At 36.6% G+C, this 22545-nt stretch overlaps 1 protein-coding gene and 1 non-coding gene across 8 annotated transcripts in view; one reads left to right on the top strand and one right to left on the bottom strand.

Moving 5' to 3' along the window:
- SYTL3 (synaptotagmin like 3) overlaps positions 1–22545 on the top strand; it is a 139774-nt gene that overhangs the window by 43904 nt on the left and 73325 nt on the right. For 6 of the 7 annotated variants that reach the window (XM_077149386.1, XM_077149388.1, XM_077149385.1 and 3 more), the window contains one exon: positions 11103–11167. The exons of the other annotated variant lie outside the window; for it this stretch is intronic. In XM_077149386.1, coding sequence (XP_077005501.1) covers positions 11103–11167 — 65 coding nt within the window. The remainder of the gene's footprint in view (positions 1–11102; positions 11168–22545) is intronic. 7 annotated transcript variants of the gene reach the window in all.
- On the bottom strand, positions 14465–14573 carry LOC143675327 (U6 spliceosomal RNA). The gene has a single exon (XR_013171557.1). It is a non-coding gene; the product is annotated as a U6 spliceosomal RNA (small nuclear RNA).

Here is a 22545-nt window from a genome sequence, read left to right on the forward strand (position 1 = left end):
GTCTATAGAGATGTCCAATCAAAGGCATCCAGGAAAAAATACCTTGGTTCAAGAAGGCCGATGTAGTTCAGGATTTCTCTCTCAAGTGAGACGGCACATGGCGAACACAGTCAGGGCTTCTCTCTCGGCTGGAAGGGCACGTGGAGAATATGGCGTCATCTGCTAGCTTTCTCTCCTGGCTTCCGGTTTCATGAAGCTCCTCGGGAGGCGTTTTCCTTCTTCATCTCCAAAGGTCGCTGACTGGTGGACTCTCTGCTTTGTGGTGCTGCAGCATTCTGTGCTCTCTCTGAATCTCTTTCTCCAAAATGTTTCCTCTTTTATAGGACTCCAGTAAACCAATCAAGACCCACCCAAATGGGTGGAGACATATAGTCCCCTAATCCAGTTTAACAACCATTCTTGACGAAATCACATCAGCCAGGGAAATGATCTCATTACAGTTTCAAATATACAGTATTGGATAGGAATTATTCTACCTTTATGAATTGGGATTTATATTAAAACATGGCTTTTCTTAGGGGACATACTTCCTTTCAAACCAGCACAGAGTTTTATAGTGCTAGTTATTACATTTAACTCTTTGATCATTTTGAGTTAATTTTTGTATATGCTGTGAGATTTGGGTCTTTTTTTTTTGTTTTGCATATGGATATCCAGTTCTCCCAGTACCATTTGTTGAAAACACTATTTTTTCCCAATTTAGTGGATGTGGAAATCCTTTCAAAAATCAGTTGACCAGAGATGCGAGGGTCTATCTCTGAACTCTCAGTTTAATTCCATTGGTCTATATGTCTGTCCTTGTGCCAGTACCTTGCTGTTTTGACCACTGTAGCTTTGTAATATGTTTTACAGTCAGTGAGGATGAGTCCTCTGACTTTGTTCTTCGTTCTCAAGATGTTTTTGGCTATTCGGGGCCCCTTGCCCTTCCAAATAAGTTTGATAATTAGCTTTTCCATTTCTGCAAAGTTGGCAGTTGGAATTTTTATTAGGATTACACTGAATCTATAAATAATTTTGTATCGAATTGGCATCTTAACAACATTTAGTCTTCCTATCCTATTTTTCTAAGTGTTTTTATCAGGAAAAGATGCTGGATTTTGTCAAATGCCTTTTTGCCTCAGTGGAGATGATTATGTGTTTTTCTCTTCATTTTGTTAATGTGGTGTATTACATTAATTGATTTTTTTTTGTATTGAACCAGCCTTACATACCTGGGATAAACCCACTTGATCTGGTGTGTAATTCTTTTAAGGTGTTCTTGGGTTTGATTTGCAAGTATTTTGTTGCAATTTTTTGCACTTATACTCAGAAATTTGTCTATAATTTTCTCCTCTTGTATCTTTATTTGGCTTTGGTATTAGGGTGATGTTGGCCACATAGAGTGAGTTAGGTCATATTCCTTTCTGTTCAATTTTTTAGAAGAGTTTGAGCTGGATTAGTATTAATTTTTGTTGGCACAAGTGGCAGAATTCCCCTGTGAAATCATGTGGTCCTTGGCTATTGTTGGAAGGTTTTTGTGGCTGATTCAATGTCTTTACTTGCAATTGGTCTGTTGAGGTCTTCTAGAGTCAGTGTAAATCATTTCATCTAAGTTGTATGATGTGTTGTCACACAGTTGTTCATAGTATCCTCTTTGTCTCTTTTATTTCTGTGGGGTTAATAGTAATTGCCCCTCTCATTTCTGATTGTACTATTTGTATCTTCTCTCCTTTTTTCTGTTAGTCTAGCTAAAGGTTTGTCAATTTTAATGATCTTTTCAAAGAACCAATTTTTGGTTTTCTTAATTCTCTATTGTTTTTTTTTTTCCATTTTTCTTTCTTTCTTTTTTTTTTGCATGAGCAGGCAGCGGGATTTGAACCCAGGTCTCTGGCATGGCAGGCGAGAATTCTGCTACTGAGCTACTGTGCACCACCCTCTATTGTTTTTTATTCTCAATTTTGTTTATTTGTGCTCTAATCTTTTAAAATTCTTTCCTCCTGCTTGCTTGGGCTTAGTTTGCTGTTCTTTTACTAGTTCCTCCAGGTCTTTCACTTTAGCTCTTTCTGTTTTTAATGTAAGCATTAAGGGCTATAAATTTCTCTCTCAGGATTGCCTTCGCTGCATCCCATAAATTTTGAATATGTTGTGTTCTTGTTTTCATTCATCTCAAAATATCTACTGATTTCTCTTGCAATTTCTTCTTTGACCCACTAATTGAATGAGTGACTTAACTTCCTTATATTTGTAGATTTTCCAATCCTCTGCCTGTTATTGATTTCTAGCTTCATTCCATTATGGTCGGAAAAAGGCTTTGTATAGTTTTAAAACTTTAAATTTATTGAGACTTACTGTGACCCAACATGTCTATCCTGTAGAATGATCCATGTACACTGGAGAAGAATGCATAGCCTGCTGTTTGGGGTGAAATATTCTGTACATGTCTGTTTTAGTTCATTTATCATATTATTGAAATTCTCTGTTTCCTTACTGATCTCCTGTCTAGATGCTTTGTCCATTGGTGAGAGTGGTGCATTGAAGTCTCCAACTATTATTGTAGAAACATTTATTTCTCCTTTCGTTTTTGCCAGTGTTTGCCTCATGTATTTTGGGGTACCATGGTTAGGTGCATAAGTATTTATGATAGTTATTTCTTCTTGGTGTAGTACCCATTTTATTAATGTATGGTGTGCTTCTTTGTCTCTTGTAATGGCTTTTTTTTTTCTTTTACATGGGCAGGCACCAGGAATCAAATCCAGGTCTCTGGCATAGTATGTGAGAACGCTGCCTGCTGAGACACAGAGGCCTGCCCTGCAACGGTTTCTACTTAAAAGTCTATTTTGTTTGATATTAGTAGTAGTATAACTACCCTAGCTCTTTTTAGGTTACTATTAGCATGGGATATTTTTTTTCAACCTTTCACTTTCAACCTATTTGTATCTTTGGATCTAAAGTGAGCCTCTCATAAAGAACATATAATTGGTTCATCTTTTTTTTTTTTTTTTGTCAATTCTGCCAATCTATGTCTTTTGACTGGGGAGTTTAATCCATTAACATTCAGTGATCACTGTAAAGAAGGTACCCATTTCTTTTTCTCTCTCTTTTCCTTTATTGTAAGCTCCTTTTCTGTATGTTGATCTTTTGTGATGTATCTGACAGAGCCTTTTCTCATTTCTGTTTTCATATATATTTTTTATCATTTTTTATTGTGAAATATAACATATTTAGAAAAAAGGAAGAAAAAATAATTTTCAAAAATATATTTTTACACATAGTTACAGAACAAATTTCAGAGTTTGTTATAGGTTGCCATTCCACTATTTCAGATTCTCCCTTCTAGTTGTTCCCAAACACTAGAGGCTAAAAGAAATATCAATATAGTGATTCAGCACTCATACTCATTTGTTAAAACCTATTTTCTCTGTTTTAACTCCTCTTTCTCCTTTGATCCTTCTTCCAATCTATATGGATCTTCGAGAAATTCCCCTTCTATCTTTTACATGTTGAGAAGGGGTGTTGACAATAAAAGATAGGGGGATGTAATTAGCTGTTGGTCTTGGAGAAGCTGGTCCCTCGGAGTTTCAGGATTTATCTGGTTTAGGAACCCTCTGGAGGTTATAGGTTTTAAGAAAGTAAATTTAATGCATGAAACTTTTACAGTGTTTCAGTTCAAGACCTAGGTGTTCTTAAGATTAACAGGAATGATGTTGTTTAGGGGTTGGCAAACCAAGGCAATTAGCAATATCTAGGTGAAGCTTGCATAAGAGTAGCCTCCAAAATAGCTTCTCAACTCTAGTTGATCTCTCTTAGCCACTGCTGCCTTATTTTGTTATATTTCTATTACCCCTTTTGGTCAAGAAGGCACTGTCAAACCCCTCGTGCTAGGGCCAGACTCATCCCTACGAGCCATATCCCATGTTGTCAGGCAGATTTTCACTCCTGAATATCATGTCCCACACAGGGGAAGGGTACTGATTTTCCTTCCAGAGTTGGGCTTAGAGAGAAAGAAGCCACATCTGAGCAGCAAAAGAGGTTTTCTGGAAACAACGTTACCGGTAGTCATAGCTTCTCTACTACAGAAATGAGTTTGGTAAGGGCAGGCCTCAGAATCAAGGGCTAAATCTATTTTCTTATGAGTCATAATGTTTAAGGGGGTACTAGGGGTTTCCCAGTCAGAAAGTTAAATAGTTCCACAGTTTTGTCTTTAGTCCCTCAGGGGGCTCTACCAATACTTTAAAATATGAGCCCACCATAGCGATGTATCCAGGTATTACAAAAAGCTATACAGAATGACAAGGCCTTTTCCATTCTGCATTCCATGTGTTTGGGTTATTTAAATAAGATATCCAGGCAGGTTGATTTAGAGTGTGTGTTACAGAAAATTTAGGTTCTAGATACTACAAACTTCTCAGTGTTTGGTTGCATACAGTAGGTGAAGCCATAGAGTACATATGCTATCATCTTTTACCCTGTATTCTGATTGACTTGAGTCCCAGACAGATTGGGGCCTTTGGCCCCCTCTATCCATTGGTCATCCATTATATGGATAATGTCCAAAGTAAACAAACCATGCGTTATAGTATCCTCACTTGGTTGTACAATCCGCAGCATTCTCAATTTTAGACAAATTTCACTGGTCCAATGAGACAAAGAACCAATAAATATAGCCTCTCCAAATATCAAATGAAAATTTCCACCAATCTCTTGTCTCTCCTCCCTATTATTTATCCCTGGTATTGCTGTGGTACTGTTGTCTTCCTGTTAACTATAAGCCATAGTATATATGCGATTTTAGTTTTCCCCCATACCACTCTATTATTCACAATTTGTGCAAGATCAAACCTTTGAAGTAGTTCATGTGAGAACTGACTTATAATTGTACAGTTAATCAGTAGGATACATGGCACTATACATCCCCTTTCAATCATATTTGCCTTGAATATGGCAGTGTTACTTAAATCCCCACTATTCTGCTACCATCACTGCCATCCATTCCCTTACATTTAAGTTCACCTCACTGGGTAGCCTTATTCCTGCCTCTAGCTTCTGGGTACCTCTGGGTCATCTATGTTCTATAATATAAACCTCTGAGATTACCTTTACCAGAGTCTTAATGGTGAAATCATACAGCATTTGTCCTTTTGTGTCCAAATTATTTCACTCGGCATAATTTCCTCAAGGTTCATATGTTATCATATGCTTCAGGACCTCATTTCATCTTACTGTGACATAATATTCCATTGTATGTGTATACCATATTTTATTTATCTACTCATCTCTTGATGGACACTTGGATTGCTTCCATCTTTTGGCAATTGTGAATACTGCTGCTATGAACATCGGTGTGCAAATGTCTGTTCATATCCCTGCTTTCTGCTCTTCTGGGTATGTACTGAGTGTTGATATTGCCGGGTCATAGGGCAACTCAATATTTAGTTTCTGAGGACTCACCAAACTGTTTTCCACAATGGCTGCACCATTATCCATTCTCAGCAACAATGCATAAGTGCTCCAATTTCACCAACATTTATAGTTTCTGTTTGTTTAATAGCAGCCATTCTTAAAGGTGTTGGGTGAAATTCTGTCATTGTTGTCTTGATTTGCATTTCCCTTACAGGCAATGAAGATGAACATCTCTTCATGTGCTTTTTAACCATTTACATTTGCTCTTCAGAAAAGTGTCTATTCATATTCTTTGCCAATTTTATATTTGGATTACTTATTCGTTTATTGTTGAGTTGTATAATTTCTTCATGTACACAGGATATCAAACTTTTATCTGATATGTGGTTTCCAAATGTTTCTCCCATTGAGTTGGCTACCTCTTCACTTTTTTGACAAAGTCTTTGAGGTACAGAAGCTTATGATTTTAAGAAGTTCCCATCTATCTAGTTTTTCCTTCCTTGCTGTGCATGTTTCTCTCTCTCTCTCTCTCTCTCACATATATATATATATATATATATATATATATATATTATATACGAAAGAATCTGTGAACTAAGACAGGGCAATCAAAACCATACAGTCATAAGAACAGATAGAGAAAATAATAGAAAAAAATTGAGATGTGAATCTCAAACTCAGGCTATTTTCTCAGTCATATTTTCTCAGTTCTTCTTTATATGACTATTTCCCTGGATATGTGGTATGATTTTTAAGATTGCACATTTTGTGTCTTTGTTTCAGCTCCAGGAGAAAGCTTCTTTTCTTCTGTTCCTTCTTTGGGAATCTTATTCTGCTTGTTTTTGTAGGCTCTTCTCCCCAACTCCTATGATTTGTTTAAATTCTCTCCTTCACTCAGTGCCTTGTTTTCCTTACAGTTTTCAGTTCTGGGACTCTCGAGTCTTACAGTAGTTTAGTTTAACCCCTGCCCTTTTTTGCTTCTTTTTTTTTTCTGTGTGAGGGTTTTCTGTCCCCAGTTCCTTTCATTAGGTATCCCGCCCCCAGAGACCAGATATGGGCAATCTAGAGAGGTAAGTCACTCCAGAACAGTCCGTTTTGCATCTGGGAAGTCCCATTGACGGTAACTGGTTTGAATGAGTGCAGCACTTGGTTGCTGCTTTTCTGCAGTGGGTTCTCTCCCCCACCCCTGGGCCCTTTGTATGCAGCACTCCTCAGCGGCTTGTGTTCTGCCCTGGGTCTCTGTGTACTTGGGTCTCTGTGCCTTGATATATGTGGGGTTCCGGCTTCTGTGAGTTCTTGTATAGTCTGTGACCCCAGTGGGAAGAACGGGGCCACTGTTCTGAGACTTCCCAAGCTGCGTGGGACCAAGTGAGGGGAAGGGAAGAGGACCAGCTGCTCCAGGATGGATGTTTCCTACCTGATAATTTCCTCTTTCTTTGATTCAGCGTTTATGTAGTCCTTCTGCAGTCTCTGTCATCCTCCAGAGTCCTAGATAAGTGGAATTTGTCCTTGTGTTCACTGAATCTGTAGGGAGATCTTTTTCAGGGGATATCTTATGTCTCCTTGTTGATGATGTCTATTTTTTCTCCAACTTTGTATTTTGAAATACTTTCAAGCTTACAGGATAGTTGCAAAAATAATGCAGAACTCACACAGAGAACTCCAATATAGCCCCTCCCCAGATACCCAGATACAACTATTTTAAAGATTTTGCAACATGTCCTGTATAAATCTGTCTATCAATTCATCTATCTACATCTTTCTGTCTACCTAGTCACCTATTTTCTGCACATTTGAGGAACGTGCCTACAATCATGTTCCTTGAACACTTAATACATCTGTGTGTATTTCCTAACAATGAGGATATTCACTTATGTAATTGCCCCAATTGCAGTTATCAAGTTCAAGAACGTTAGCAATGATATAAAGCTTATAGTCTATATTCTAGTTTTTTTCCTATGTCCCAACAATAGGAATCTTTATTCTATTTGGGATCTTTACTTCTCCATTAGTGGAGTCATCTAGGATCATGTTTTGCATTTAATTGCCATTGTCTTTCTCTCTCTTTTTGTTGCATTTTTTTTTTTAGAGCAGTTGTAGGCCTACAGAAAAATCATGCAGAAAATAAAGAGTTTCCATATACCTCTTCACTCCTTAACACCTTGCAGTAGTCTGGAACATTTGTTACAATTGATAAAAATATATTAGTATAATTGTACCCTTAACTATAATCCATGGTTTATATTAGACTTCCCTGTTTGAAAGTCCTATTTTTAAAAATTTATTCTAGTAATATATATGGAACATAAATTTTCCTCTTTTGACCATGTTCAAACATATAATTTAGTATTGTTAATTAAAAGTCGCAATGCTATGCTACCGTTACCACCATCCGTTATCAAAATGTTGTTCTATTATCTCTCTCTCTCTCTCTCTCTCTCTCTCTCTCTCTCCTTTTACTTGTGGAAATATATGTATATAACATGAACTTTTCCAACTCCCTCCCTCCCAGATGCACCATTCCGTGGGATTAATCGCATTCACAATGTCCTCCATTCATCTTATTACTGAACATTTGTGTGCTAGAATTCACCAAGTGCTTTTCAACAGTTATTTCTTATTTGCCAGAGAAATGACAGCATTAGCAGAGTTCAAATCTATGAAAATGGATTCTGAAGCCTCCAGAAGTTCATTAGCTGACATTTATGTTGCCTGTGCTCGCATTTATAATTTTCAATGCCCTCATGTGGGGACTTGCAGAGTTAGTAGAAGGGTCAAACCCTGAACTTCGCTCTCCTGACACTGTGGGTTGTGCTCTCTCCATTGTCCTAGGTTTCCACCTCTTAAGATGTATTTATTTATTGATTGGAAATGTTCTAAAGAAGCAAGTTAGGATTCTGAAAAATTTAAAAGAATTCACCTAAAGCTGAGCTCATAAAATATCCAAGAAGCTTTAATAGCAAAATGCTGATGTAGTCATCTGGGGAGAACTTGTAGATGCTTCCTTTGGTTACTGTCAATCATGGCTAGTCTGTGTTGGTCCTAAACCTGTGTCACTGCAGGTGACCCCAGCACTGGGTCTGCTCACCTGTATCTTAGACAACAGGAACAACAAATGGTTTTCCTTTCTAAACTTGGCATTGACACAGACAGGGAGTCCTTATGAAAGGTAAAATGGAATGATGGCTTACGAAATGGCGGGTTATAGAGTTACAGCTCAAGTCTAGCTTTCAAAGGACCCAGCCTCAAATGCAAGAGCCGGCTGCTCGCCATAGGGTTTAAGACTGTGGTATTTTTATCCTTCTAGTGTTAATCACAGAAAGCCCAAGAGACCCTTGAGTTTGTGCCCAAATCTCTTAAGTGCCAAATTAGCTCCCACTTAAACTTCACAAATAATCATCTGGGATTACAGTAGATGATTGGATGGTTATAGCAGATAATTAGCATTAGGGGACCCGTGTTTTAATTTATCTGCTTCTTGTATAGGTTCTGAAACCAGTGGGCTAGAGGAGTACTTTTGCAATAACCTGCCTTGTTGATTTACTCAGGGATTTTCACCTTCCTCTCTTCTGTCCCGTTAACAGTTTTTCATTTTTCATGATCATGTGTCTGTGACTGTGTTCATTTATCAAAGTTGGCTTGTGTGGTTAGCTCAGTTGACTACAGATGGGGTCATGATTTCATTGGTTGCTGAATTCTTAGCTTTGACCTCTTTTCCAGTGAGAGGTCTCCATACCCCCAGCATCTGTCTTCCATGAATCCTTTGGTTTCAAAGATAATGGGCCTGAGAGTGTCACCTCCACCACCAGAAAAAAAAAAATACACCCCCTCCCCAAATCAAGAGGAAATGAAGTACATTTGAGAAATGATTGATGGAGGCCTTTTATTCTGGCCCTTCCGTTTTGCTGTCTTATTCACCTGATCTGATGGTTAGACCTTGTCCTGTTTAAAAGAATGGGAGAGGCATCCGCAGAAACAAAAATGATTGCTGGGCATAGTGCTTCAATGAGAGCAAATTCACCACTCCATCAACCTCTCAGAGCACTCTGCCTGCCTTCAAGTATAGAGAGGCGAACTTCTCTTGGAATGCTAAGTTCTCCTTAAGATGTCTTGTGTCCATGTAAAAGATATTCAGGTTTCTGACTTTATGGATGCAGACTTTTTCTTAACTCTTTAATGACATAACATGGTTGAATATTTTACAGATTTTAGACTCTAAGTGGTGGTCACTGATGATCAAAATTCTGTTATGAAATTTGCATATGATCTCTGAATGTTTTCCTTGTTCTAGTCACTAGGCATTAGGAATAACTGTTAACACACTGATCAGAAAATATAATAATTTATAACCAGATGAAGGGAAGAAAGTTGCTTGCTTTCTTCTGACAATTATTAGAGCTCCCTAAAGAAAGATAGGATAATTTTTTAAAAACATGCAGATTGGCATATATTTATAAATTTACTTACATTAACCATATTTGTAGCAGCATTAACTTAAAAAATATCCATTCATGTCCATATACTATAGCCTAAAATAATCTAATGAAGAACTTATTTCAGTAACCACTTTGTAGAAGAAAGTTTGCCATGAGTTGAAGTTTTATTTTTCCTTAAACTTCTATAACCAAGCAATTGACAAGTTTGCAGCTTGTTAATTTAGGGGTGTGAGCAATGTATATCTGTGTATATTACCTTCTAATGTCCTGAGGGATGTTAATAAGCTACCTTTCTGAGGTTGAATGTGATAAAGGGTTTCTCCTGAAAGTTGGCAACTGTCAAGAATAAAATACATTTTAGGGCTTCAGTATCAATCAGTTACTCTAAGTTTGCTTTTACCCATGTGAGTGAAGTGGTAGGAGATATACGCTGGTCCTAGGGAGACCCTGCCAGCCCCTCTGGCCAAGAAGAGCTTATTTCCCCTTTTCCTGGAGTGGTCTACTCTGACCCTGAACTCTGCATCTAAGCACAATGTTTTAGGCTTCGGTTGCACCCAGGAACCTTCTCAGATAGCTTCACCCTGTTGGTGTTGGGCAAACTTAACTAAAGTAAACTTAACCTAAGCTAAAGATAAGCTCTCCCTTAGCATAATAGATAGCATGGACTATTTCCTGTTAATACTGCTTCCTACCATTAACATGATAAATTGATCATTGTGTTGACAATTTTATTTCTTTTGCATATTCATTCAGGAAATATTAAATACTTGATAGGCATTGGACACAAGCACATGTTAATATATATGCATTACATCTAACTATTATCTATAGTGTAAAATGTATAGAAGGAAGAGACTGCTCAGTTTTGCTGCTAACTAATCAATCACCTTACCCCTATGGAAGTTCTGTAAACTTAGGGATTTGGACCAGAAAACTCAACACTGACATCCCTTCTAAGACTAGTTTTTTTGTGTGTTTTTTTCTTATGCTATATGGCAGGTCACATTTCATTCTTTTGCCATATGGGTATCCCGTTATTGCAGCACCATTTGTTGAATTTTTTGTTTGTTTTTGTTGGTTTCTTTGCTTTTTGGGGGGAAGTGCATGGGCCAGGAATCCCACCCAGGTCTCCCGCGTGGCAGCCGATACTTCCACCACTGAACCGCCTTCACACTCCCTCCAAGACTGTTATTTTTTGATATTACCTATCAACCTACCTCTAAACAGCAGAATACAACCCTCTTCATATCTATCCTATCTGAGCCTTCCTTTCTGCTTACGTTTCAGAAACATGAAAATAAAAACTGGAGAATGGTTCTTTGAAGAACGAGCCAAGAAATTTCCAGCAGGAGGTAAATGCTCTTAAGTTAAAATTTTTATTAAAGTAAAAAGATATAGTCCTAGATTTAAAAATATCTGGAGTTAAGACTTTTGAATAAAAAAAACAACAAACTTATAAGACTTGGTACATAGCCTCTCCCTCTGTTCCGTCTACTCGGTTTGTTTAAGCTCTCTTGCGTCTGTACCTTCATACATGCATGCCCTGTTAGCTCAGTTTGCAGGACTCTGTATCCAATGCCACGCAATGGGTTGCTTAAACAACCAGAATGTATAAACAACCAGAATGTACTGGCTCCTGGCTTCAGAGGCCAGAAGTCCTGAATCAGGGCATTGGGGAGACTGTGTTCTCTCCGTGAAGCCTGTAGGGTTCTGGTGCTGGCTTGTCACAAACTTTGGGGTTCCTTGGCTTGGACGTCTGCCCCTCATCATGTGGAGAGCTCTCTCTCCTTGTATCTGCCCTTCTAGTTTCCGCTGACTTCCACTTCTTTCTGTATGGCCTCTTCTGACTCCTGGCTGTGTTTTTTTCCTCTTTATAAGGTCTCCAGTAATGTGGGTTAAGGCCCACCTTGTGGCAGTTGGGCCAGTCCTTAAATATTAAGGACATCTTCAGAAGGTCCTACTCACACGTGAGTTCACACCCACAGGAATGCACGGTGACCTGAACATCTTTTGAGGGAGTGCACGATTCAATTTACCACAACCACATTGTTCCAGTGCTTCCCTCTCGACCCCCATTTCTGCCTGTTTCTACTTGCCCTTCCTTAAGGGCACAGGCTCCAGGAGGTTTCCCTAATATTCTGCTCCTAGGAATGACTTTTCCCTCTTCTGAAACACCAATTGGCTGTTGATTTGTGCATTTCTTCTGTAAGTGTTGCCAAGTAGCTTATTTTGTGCCCCTCTCTTTCTTTTCACAAGCAAGAACTGTTCTTTTTAAATCATATTAGTCCCTCCCAGCGCCAAGCACAATTTGGTCCTTATAAAAATTAGTATTGAATGAATACCTGAAGAGCACAATAAATGAATATCCTTAGAATTTAGCACGTGTTGTGATCATACAAGTTAAAGTGTGTGTTTGGTCTGTATACCATGAAATTCTCATAAAGTATTTGCAGAGAATGATAGCAGTGTAATCAGTAACTAAAACTTAAAACCACAGAGTGAGCTAACTGTTCTTTGTGGTTACAAAAGTGCCATGTCAGAGGATATGAGCTGTAAGAGATAAGACCATAGCTTATCAGACAAAAATGTACATGCTGTTAAAGAAAAAACAGCACAGGACAATGTGTAATAAGCAAGGATGACTTTATTCAGTGGCTGCTACAGCAGTTATTTATTTTCTTTTTATTGGAGCAATGCATACCCATTGCAGAATGTTTCAGAAACAAACAGTGTACAGAGGGAAATAAAATCCCACCATTAGCAGAAAGTATGGTTAATTTTGTGTTATTATATGTTAATACCTATCTTCTTCCAGCCTCATCTCTAGGTGATCATGTGCATATGTACAGGCATGTATAGATTTGTCAATTTTATAAGCATATTTACGATCAGATTTTATATATAGTTTTTAATCCTGTTTTTAAAATTCAATTTAACATAAATATTTTCTTATGTCATTAAAATTTCTTCCAAAATATAATCACAGCTGCGTAAAATAGATCAGATAGACGCTTTACAATTTATTTAACCTGCTCCCTATTGTTACTGAGCATATAGTTGAATCCAGTTTTTCATTTTATGGATAACCCTGTGATGAACAACTTGTACCGGTATTTTGGTATCTGTTTATTTTCTTCTGTTAGATTCCTAGAAGGACTGGTCACAGGTATGAACATTTAAAAGGCTTTTGATGGGTTTTGCCCAATTCCCTCCGGCAATGTGTGCGTGTTCTCACCATACTTTGTGATGTTGCTTTGAGTGTAAAAGTAATATGTATTCACTTTAGAAATTGGAAGATGAAGAAAAGCGTGAAGAGTGATGTTAAAAATGCAGCAACCTTACTCAGAGAACTATTGTTAACATTTTGGAATATATCATTTAAGTTATTTGGTGTGTATATATGTCTGTATCTGTGTGTGTGTGACATTTTTAGGTAAAACAAAAAATTGAATAGAGGCAATTTTATGTGAATCAAGCTAATATATTTATATAATCGGATCAAACTATGTATATACAGTTTTATATACTGAAGATCCTCATAAGCCATTATATGAAGAAATATTTTTCCATATCTTCAATATTTAATATATGGTTACCGTTGATTGCATCTCAAGCTGTCATTGAATGTGCTGTCATTTCTTTAAACTGCTATCGTTGAATACTTACAGAGTTTCAAGTTTTTATTTCTACTATATTTTAGGAAGTATTATAATATTATTAAAATAATAAATAATAGTGCAGTGAACATCCTTATAGGTAAATCTTTGCCATATCTTTGTTTCTAGAAACAGACAAGATCAAAGATTAGGAACATTCCCTCAGAAAAGGCATACCTTTACCAGTGGTAGGAATTACCCTGAAAAGAAAAAATAACCTTGTCAATTTGGTAGAACCACACTAGTAGGCCAAAATCGTTTCTGGTTGTTTTCATTTGATTTTAACTTCATGAAATAGGATATTTTCTACTTTTTGACCCCCTGTAAGTGTTTTTTATGTGTTAAGGCTTGTAGCCTTTTCTAGCATATTAGTTGCCTATTTATCTTCCTATTTTGTAGTCTATTTTTAAATCTCATGTTTTTTGGCATGCAGAAGTCTTTTTTGTGCATAGGGAAATCTACCTTTTCCTACAGGATTTTTCTCTTTGCTTATATGCCTAGAGAATCCTTCCTTATCCTGAGAGAGGTTAAATATCCATATTTATTTTCTCCTAATTTTTTTTTCAAGAGTGTTGATCAGCTTTCTTTATAGTAGCTTTCAAGAATTCTGTATGCTTAAAATTTCTCCTAATAAAATAGTGGGAAAAATTTTAAATGGAAAAATTTAACTTAGGGGGTGGGAGGGTAGTTCAGTGGTAGAATTCTTGCCTGCCAGAAGGAAGATTCGGGGTCGATTCCTGGGCCATAAACTTCCCAAAACAAAAACAAAGAAGCCAACAAATACAAACAAACAAAAAAATAATTCAACAAATGGTGCTGCAATAACAGGATACTCAGGTGGGAAAAGAATGAAATGTGACCCCTTCATACAACCTACAAAAAAAAAATTAATTTAAATTTCCTTAAAAGTCCTATCTTTTATCTGCCCACATCCCCACCCCTTAACCCCAGCGTGGATAACAGCGGTCAGTAGTTTCCTGTCTGTCCCTGAGTAAAAATAAGGAATGCTTCATGAATTGGCTCGCCATCTTTGCCCAGGAGCTGGACTTCAGTTTTCTCTGTATCATTCCGACTTTAGTGCATGTGCTGCTGAAGCAAGCACTATTTTCTTCTGATTTTGATGGTGTCATTTACATTTACCTTTTCAGGATTCATTAGGAGGAGTGATCTCATTTTATTTTTTGTGTGCCAATAGTCAGTTTTTCCGGTGCTCTTTGTTGTGTGATCAGTCCCTTTCCCGTTGCTTTGTAACCTGGGCCACTGATGCTGCCCCACCTCGGCGGGGTGCCCTCCAGCTTATACCCCAGTCCCCTGTTGCAGGGGATTCTGTCACACGGAATCCAGAATGAATGCTCCCTGCTCATGCTACAAATGAACGAGTGAGTGAATAAGTGCACCAAGGATATGATTGTTTGGAGAGAACAGGTGATGTTAAATGAAGTCGCACCCGACATCAGTGTCTAGCAAGAATTCTTTCCTTTCTGGCATCCAGAAGCCTAGAGCTAAATTTAGTCTTGAATTGAAGTAATTACAGGAATCATTATGCCCCCTGTCACCTAATTTCTTTTTTGTATACTTTTGCTTACCTCTATTTTAATGGTCCAATTAGATATGTGCCATTTATGATAAGTGCTCCAAAAATTTCCTTTAAAATAGACAGTGTAAAATAATAATGAAATAGAAGAATAGTAGAAATTAACTGTGGCAAGGTTTGTTGTGCTACTTTTAGAGCCGTTAAAAAAAACAGTGAGTGGGCCACAGTGGCTCAGCAGGCAAGAATGCTTGCCTGCCATGCCAGAGGACCCGGGTTCGCTTTCTGGTGCCTGCCCATGTAAAATAAATAAATAAATAAATAAATAAGGGGGAACTTTTAAAAAATAATAATAAATAAAAAATAAAAAAATAAAAAGCAGTGAGTCCCGGTTCTTTATCTTGTGGGGAGATGGTACAGAAAATATTGCAAACATCTGATTCACTTAAAATTTTTTATTTTATTTTCCCTATTATTCCTTGCATTTTTTCCTCTGAGATTTTAAAATTCGATTTTTTTTGTTTTATTATCTTTAAATAATTCCTTACATGCTGTATTAATGATTCATCTGTAGCACATGAGAAGTTATCAAAATATACCTATGTGCGAGGGTATTTTTGGAAACTCCTCAGGCCATTGTCCCCTTCAGAGAACATTTGGCAATGTCTGGCCAGAGGTTTGTTCTTTTTTTAATTTTGAAAAGTTTTAAGTTAATTAAAAAAAAAAAATACCAAAAAACACCAAACAAACACAAACATTCCTAACTTTTGATCATTCCGTTCTACATATATAATCAGTAATTCACAATATCATCACATAGTTGCATATTCATCATCATGATCATTTCTTGGAACATTTTCATCTATTCAGAAAAAGAAATAAAAAGAAAACAAAAAAATTCATACATACCATACCCTTCACCCCTTCCCCTCACCTATCACCACATTTCAATCTAAATTTATTTTAGCATTTGTTCCCCCTATTAGTCATCTTTTTTCCCATATGTTTTACTCATCTGTTGACAAGGTAGATAAAAGGAGCATCAGACACAAGTTTTTCACAATCACACAGTCACATTGTGAAAGCTATATCATTCAATCATCTTCAAGAAACATGGCTACTGGAAGACAGCTCTACATTTTCAGGCAGTTCCCTCCAGCCTCTCCATTACATCTTGAATAACAAGGTGATATCTACTTAATGTATAAGAATAACCTCCAGGATAACCTCTCGACTCTGTTTGGAATCTTTCATCCATTGACACTTTATTTTGTCTCATTTTGCTCTTCCCCCATTTGGTCGAGAAGGTTTTCTCAATCCCTTGATGCTGAGTCTCAGCTCCTTCTAGGATTTCTGTCCCATGTTGCCAGGAAGGTCCACACCCCTGGGAGTCATGTCCCACATAGACGGGGAGGACGGTGAGTTTGCTTGTCGTGTTGGCTGGAGAGAGATGGCCAAAGGGTTTTTAATGTGGCTCTGGGAAACCTGAACTGGGTCAGGTGCAAGTTGTTTCCAATTCAAAGTTCCTGGCCTCACAGGTAGAGATTCTGATTTGGTGGGGGCTGCTGGGGCCCAGGAGTATGTATTTAACAAGTTCTAAAATGATCCTATTTATGTACATTAACTTTTGAATGCCCTTGGTAAAGTAGTAAAGTTAATAAACAATTATGATGGAAATTTCCTAAATAACTAATAACTGGAAAATCAGAACTGAAAAACCCATCATTACTCTTTTGGCATCTATGAAGCATATAAAGTTACTGCCCTCTTCTGGCAAGTTTCCGAACATGCAGATATTTTAATTGATTTTGTCGTTGTTGACAACCATGACATTCTACTGCTTGAACTTAAAGGTGAAAAGACGACATCAGTTTCCTAAAATTTTTTCATGTTTAAAAATTGTTAGGTGTGATATGTAAACAATCTCTGATCTTCACTCTACTGTTAAGAATTGGGAATAAAATAATTTAGGAAGGCTGAACTTTAACCTTGTCTCTGAAACATTTTCTCCCATTACCCCTCTATTAATAACTTTTTGTAATAGTATTGCACATTTGTTCTGGTTCATAAGAGAACTTTTAAATGTGTGTACTATTGATCTGTCACAGTTGAGCAAAAGATTCACCGTGTTATACATTCCATGTTTTCACCTCAAGTTTCCTTCTGATGACATAAATAACTCTAAACTACCCCTTTAAACCATGTTCACTTAACTCAGCACCATTAATTATACTCACAATAATGCGCTACCGTCATTCTATTCATTTCCAAATGTTTAAGTTCAACCTTAATTAAAGATTCTACGCATTCCCCATTCTCTGACCCCATCCTATCCCCTGGAAACCTATATTCTAGATTTTATGTCTATGAGTTTACATATTACAATTAGCTCATCTTAGTGAGATCATACAATATTTATTCATTTGTGGCTGACTTATTTCACTTGACAGTGTCCTCAAGGTTCATGCATGTAGCAGCATGCTTCAATCTTCACTCCTTCTTGTGGCTGGATAATATTCCATCAATGTATATACCACATTTTGCTTATCCGTTCATGTGTTGATGGACACTTGGACTGATTCCATCTTTAGGCTATTGTGAATACTACCGCTATGAACATTGGTGTACACGTGTCTGTTTGTGTCCTTGCTTTCAGATCTTCTGGGTATATACCAAGCAGCAGAATTGCCAGATCTTAAGGCAACTCTACACCTAGCTTTCTGAGGAACTGCCAGGCAGTCTTTCACAGCTGCTGTACCATTTTACGTTCCTACCAGCACTGACTAAGTGTTCCTATATTCCACATCCTTTCTAACACTTGTAGTCTCCTGTTTATTTAATAGCAGCCAGTCTAGTAGGTATGAAATGACATCTCATTGTGATTTTGATTGGCGTTTCCCTAATAGCTGGTGATTTGGGTACCTTTTCATGTGCTTTTAGCCATTTGTACATCCTCTTTGGAGAAATCTCTACTCATGTCTTTGCCCATTTTTAAATTGGGTTGTTTCTCTTTTTAGTGTTGAGTTGTAAGCTTTGTTTATATATTCTGGATATTAAACATATATTGAATATGTGATTTCTATTTATTTCCTCCCGCTGAGTAGACTGCCTTGACAAAGTCCTTTGAGGCACAAAAGCATTCTATTTTAAGGAGACCCGTTTATTTTTTTTCTTTCATTGCTTATGCTTTAGGTGTAAAGTCTAAGAAACCACTTCTTGCCAAAAGATCGTGAAGATGTTTCCCAATATTTTCTTCTAGCAGTTTTATGGTCTTAGTGCTAATGTTTAGGTCTTTGATCCATTTGAGTTGATTTTCTCATAAATTGCGAGATAGGAATTTTCATTCATTTCTTTGTGTGTGGCTATCCAGTTATTCCAGCACCATTTGTTGAAGAGACTTCCCTCTTGAGTGGACTTGGCTGCCTCTCAAAAGTGAATTGGCAATAGATGAGAGGATTTATTTTTGAACTCTCAATTCAATTCCATCGATCAATATTTCTATCTTTATATCAGACAATGTTGTTTTGACATTGTACCTTTGTAATATGCTTAAAAGTCAGGAAGTCTGAGACCTCCAAATTAATTTTTCTTTCTCAAGATGTTTTTAGCTATTCCAAATAACTAAAACTCTTCCAAATACATGTGATTATTGTTTTTTCTATTTCTGCGAAGTAAACTGTTGGAATTTTTATTATTGCATTGAATCTATAGATCAATTTGGATTGAATTGACATCTTAACAATATTTAGTACTCTCATCCATGAACACATTATGTCCTTCCATCTATTTAAGTTTTTTAAAATTTCTTTTAGCAATGTTTGGTAGTCTTCTATGAACAAGTACTTTATGTCCTTGGTTAAATTTATTCCTAGATATTTGATTCTTTTGGTTGCCATTGTAAATGAAATTTTTTCTTTAATTTACTGCTCAGATTTCTCCTTCCAAGTGTTTAGAAGCATTACTGACTTTTTGGGTTGATCTTGTACCCTGCCACTTTGCTGAGCATGTCCATTAGCTCTAGTAGCTTTGTTGTAGAATTTTTGGCAACTTTCTAAATATGCGATCATATTATCTGTAAACAGTAGAAATTTTAGGTCTTCCTTTCCTATTTGGATGCCATTTATTTATTTATTGTCTAATGACTCTAGTCATTTTCAGTATAATGTTGAATAACAATGATGACAGTGGCCATCTTTGCCTCATTTCATTTGTTAGAAGGAAAGCTATCAGAGTTTCCCCACTGAGTATGATGTTATCTTTGAGTTTTTCATAGATGCCCTTTATCAAGTTGAGGAAGTTTCTTTCTATTCCAATCTTTTGAAATGTTTTTATCAAAAAAGTATGTTGAATTTGTCAATGCCCTTTTTACGTCAATCAAGATGATCATGTGGATTTCCCCTCTTGATTTGTTAACGTGGAGTATTGTATTAATTGATTTTCTTGTACTAAACCCAGCCTTGCATACCTGGGATAAAATTCAGTTGACATGGTATATATAATTCTTTTAATGTGCTGTTGGATTTGATTTGCAAGTATATTGTTGAGGATTTTTGCATCTATATGCATGACAGAGATTTGTCTATAATTTTCTTTTCTTGTACTATCTTTCTCTGGCTTGGTATTAGAGTGATGTTGGCTTTATTGAATGAGTTAAGCAGTGTTCCCTCCTCTTCAATTTTTTTGGAAGAATTTGAGCAGGATTGGTGTTAATTCTTCTTGGAATGGTAGAATTTACTTGTGAAGCCATCTGGTCCTGGGCTTTTCTTTTGGGGGGAGGTTTTAAATTATTGATTCAATCTCTTTGTGATTGGTTTATTCAGGTCTTCTATTTCTTCTTGAGTCAGTATAGATTGTTCATGTGTTTCTAGGAATTTGTCCATTTCATCTAAGTTGTCTAGTCTGTTGGTGTAAAGTTATTCATAGTATCTTTCATGATCTCTTTTATTTCTGTGAGGTCAGTAATAATGAAGTCACCCCTCATTTCTAATTTTATTTATTTATTTTTTCTAGTTCCTTCAGGTGTACAGTTAAGTCATCAATTTTAGTTCTTTCTTCTTTATAATATAGGCATTTAGGGCTATAAATTCCCCTCTCAGCATTACCTTCACTGCATCCCATAGGTTTTGATATTTTGTGTTCTTGATTTCATACATCACAAAATATTTAGTGATTCTCTCCTGTAATTTCTTCTCTTAACACACTGGTTGTTTGAGAATGTGTCATTTAACTTCCATATATTTGTGGATTTTCCAGTTCTCAGCCTGTTATTGATATCCAGCTTCTTTCCATTATGGTCACAGATGATACTTGTATAGTTCAAACATTTTAAATTTATTGAGACTTGTTTTGTGACCCAACATGTCTATGTTGGAGAATAATCTATGTCCACTTGAGAAGAGTGCATATTCTGTTGTTTTGAGGCACAGTGTTCTGAATGTGTCTGGTGAGTCTAGTTCATTTGTCATATTATTTAAGTTCTCTGCTTCCTTATTGATCCTCTGTCTAGACGTTTTATCTATTGAAGTCTCCCAACTATTAGTGTAGAAACGTCTATTTCTCTCTTCAGGTTTGCCAGTGTTTGCCTCATGTATTATGCACCTGATTAAGTACACAAATATTTATGATTATTATTGTTTCTTGGTGATTTGCCCCATTTATTAATATGTAATGTCCTTTGTGTTTTATCAGTTTTGCATTTAAAGTCTATTTTGTTCAATGTTAGTATGGTTCTCCCAGTTTTTTTCTGGTGACTGGTTGCATTTGAATATCTTTTTTCAGTCTTTCACTTTCAACCTATTTGTGTCATTAGGCCTAAAGCAAGTTGCTTGTAGACAGCATATAGATGGATCACATTTTTTAATCCATTCTGCCAGCCTGTGTGCTTTGATTGAAGAATTTAATCCACTAACATTCAGTGTCATTACTGTAAAGGCAGTACTTACTTCAACCATTGAATCCTTTAGTTTTTATATGTCATATCTTATTTTTGTCTCTTTTTTTTCCTTCTTACTGTTTAGTTACCCTTACTGATGTTTTCCATTTCTACACTCTCTTCCGTGCCTCGTTCTCTTGTATTTTTCTCTCAGCCTGTAGCACTCCTTTTAGTATTTCTTGTAGGCAGGTCTCTTGTTAATGAACTCTCTCAGTTTCTGTTTATCTGAGACCACATGGCTGGCAAAGCCTAAAATTTTCTATCTGGCCCTTTATAGAAAAATTTGTTACCCTCTGCTTTAGGTGCTCAGCTGATAAAATGCAACAATGTTTTGATGGCCATCATTTTTCTTCCTCTTAAATTAAGACCATGGTAAACCAAGATGAAATAATTAAGTTGAATATGATTTCTGAACTATGAAATCGTGTGTTCATATGTTGAGGCCAAGTTACTGATTAGCAGGGCAGTTTATAAGGAGTATTATGACGATTGACCATTAAACCATCTCTTTATATGAATACTTTTTTAAAAAAAAGCTGTGCATATATATGTATATATGTATTTAAATCAGAGACGATTTTGAATTTAAGAATTCTACATTTATTTTTATAGATAACCTAAGGATGACAAAAATCATTTTATTCCCTATTATCTCCAGGTGTTCAATAAGTCCTGGTCAGAAATCATCAACCTTTAAGTATATCACAGTGGAAGTGTTACTGCCCAGAGATTGGTGATGATGACTATTATTTTTTTGTATGGTGCGGGTCACATTTCATTTTTTTTCCATGTGAGTATGTTGATGATTACCTTTAACATGGAATCTATACAGAATTTCTGCTGATGGAACATGGGTAACTCAATTAATGGAAAAAAATTATTTTTCTTCCTGCAGTTAAGTAATGAATGGTTTTAGGACACTGGGTAAGAGATACTTTGTGCCAACAAGATTATAACTCTGTTATTAAATTCCATGCAAGGCATTAGCTGCTGATGCAAAGCTGTGTACTTCATTTTCCTTCATCCTGGGGTAGTGGCTTGGTCCCAGTGCTATCTAAGCTAAAAACTTCTTTAAGGACTCAAAATGAAGTTCAAAAATGGCTCAGGATTCTTTATATGCCTAGGGATTTTTAGGTCCAATTTTTTGAGAGACTTCCCATTTTATAGATGTGGACAAAATATTGGTTCAAATCTTTATTGAATGAAAACGAAAAACAATTTTTTATTGTTCTAGGCAACTTTTTACCTGCCCCCCCCACATGCACAGTATCATAAAACACACTGTAGTTGTCCACTCCCAGCTTTCCAACCTTGCTAATGACTTGCATGGAATTTAATAATAGATTTATAATCTTGTTGGCACAAAGTATCTCTTACCCAGTGTCCCTCAACCATTCATTAACTTAACTGCAGGAAAGAAAAATAATTTTTTCCATTAATTGCGTTACCTATGTTCCATCAGCAGAAATTCTGGATACATTCCATGTTAAAGATAATGTACTCATATTTCTGTACTCACCTTCCTTTAGCATCTGGAGGATAATCAAGCTCCACTGAGGACCAAGCATCAGAACTGTCGCATATAGTTGAATAGCTGTACAACTTCACAAG

The sequence above is a fragment of the Tamandua tetradactyla genome, chromosome 2 (assembly GCF_023851605.1).
Source record: "Tamandua tetradactyla isolate mTamTet1 chromosome 2, mTamTet1.pri, whole genome shotgun sequence".
Lineage (NCBI taxonomy): Eukaryota > Metazoa > Chordata > Mammalia > Pilosa > Myrmecophagidae > Tamandua > Tamandua tetradactyla.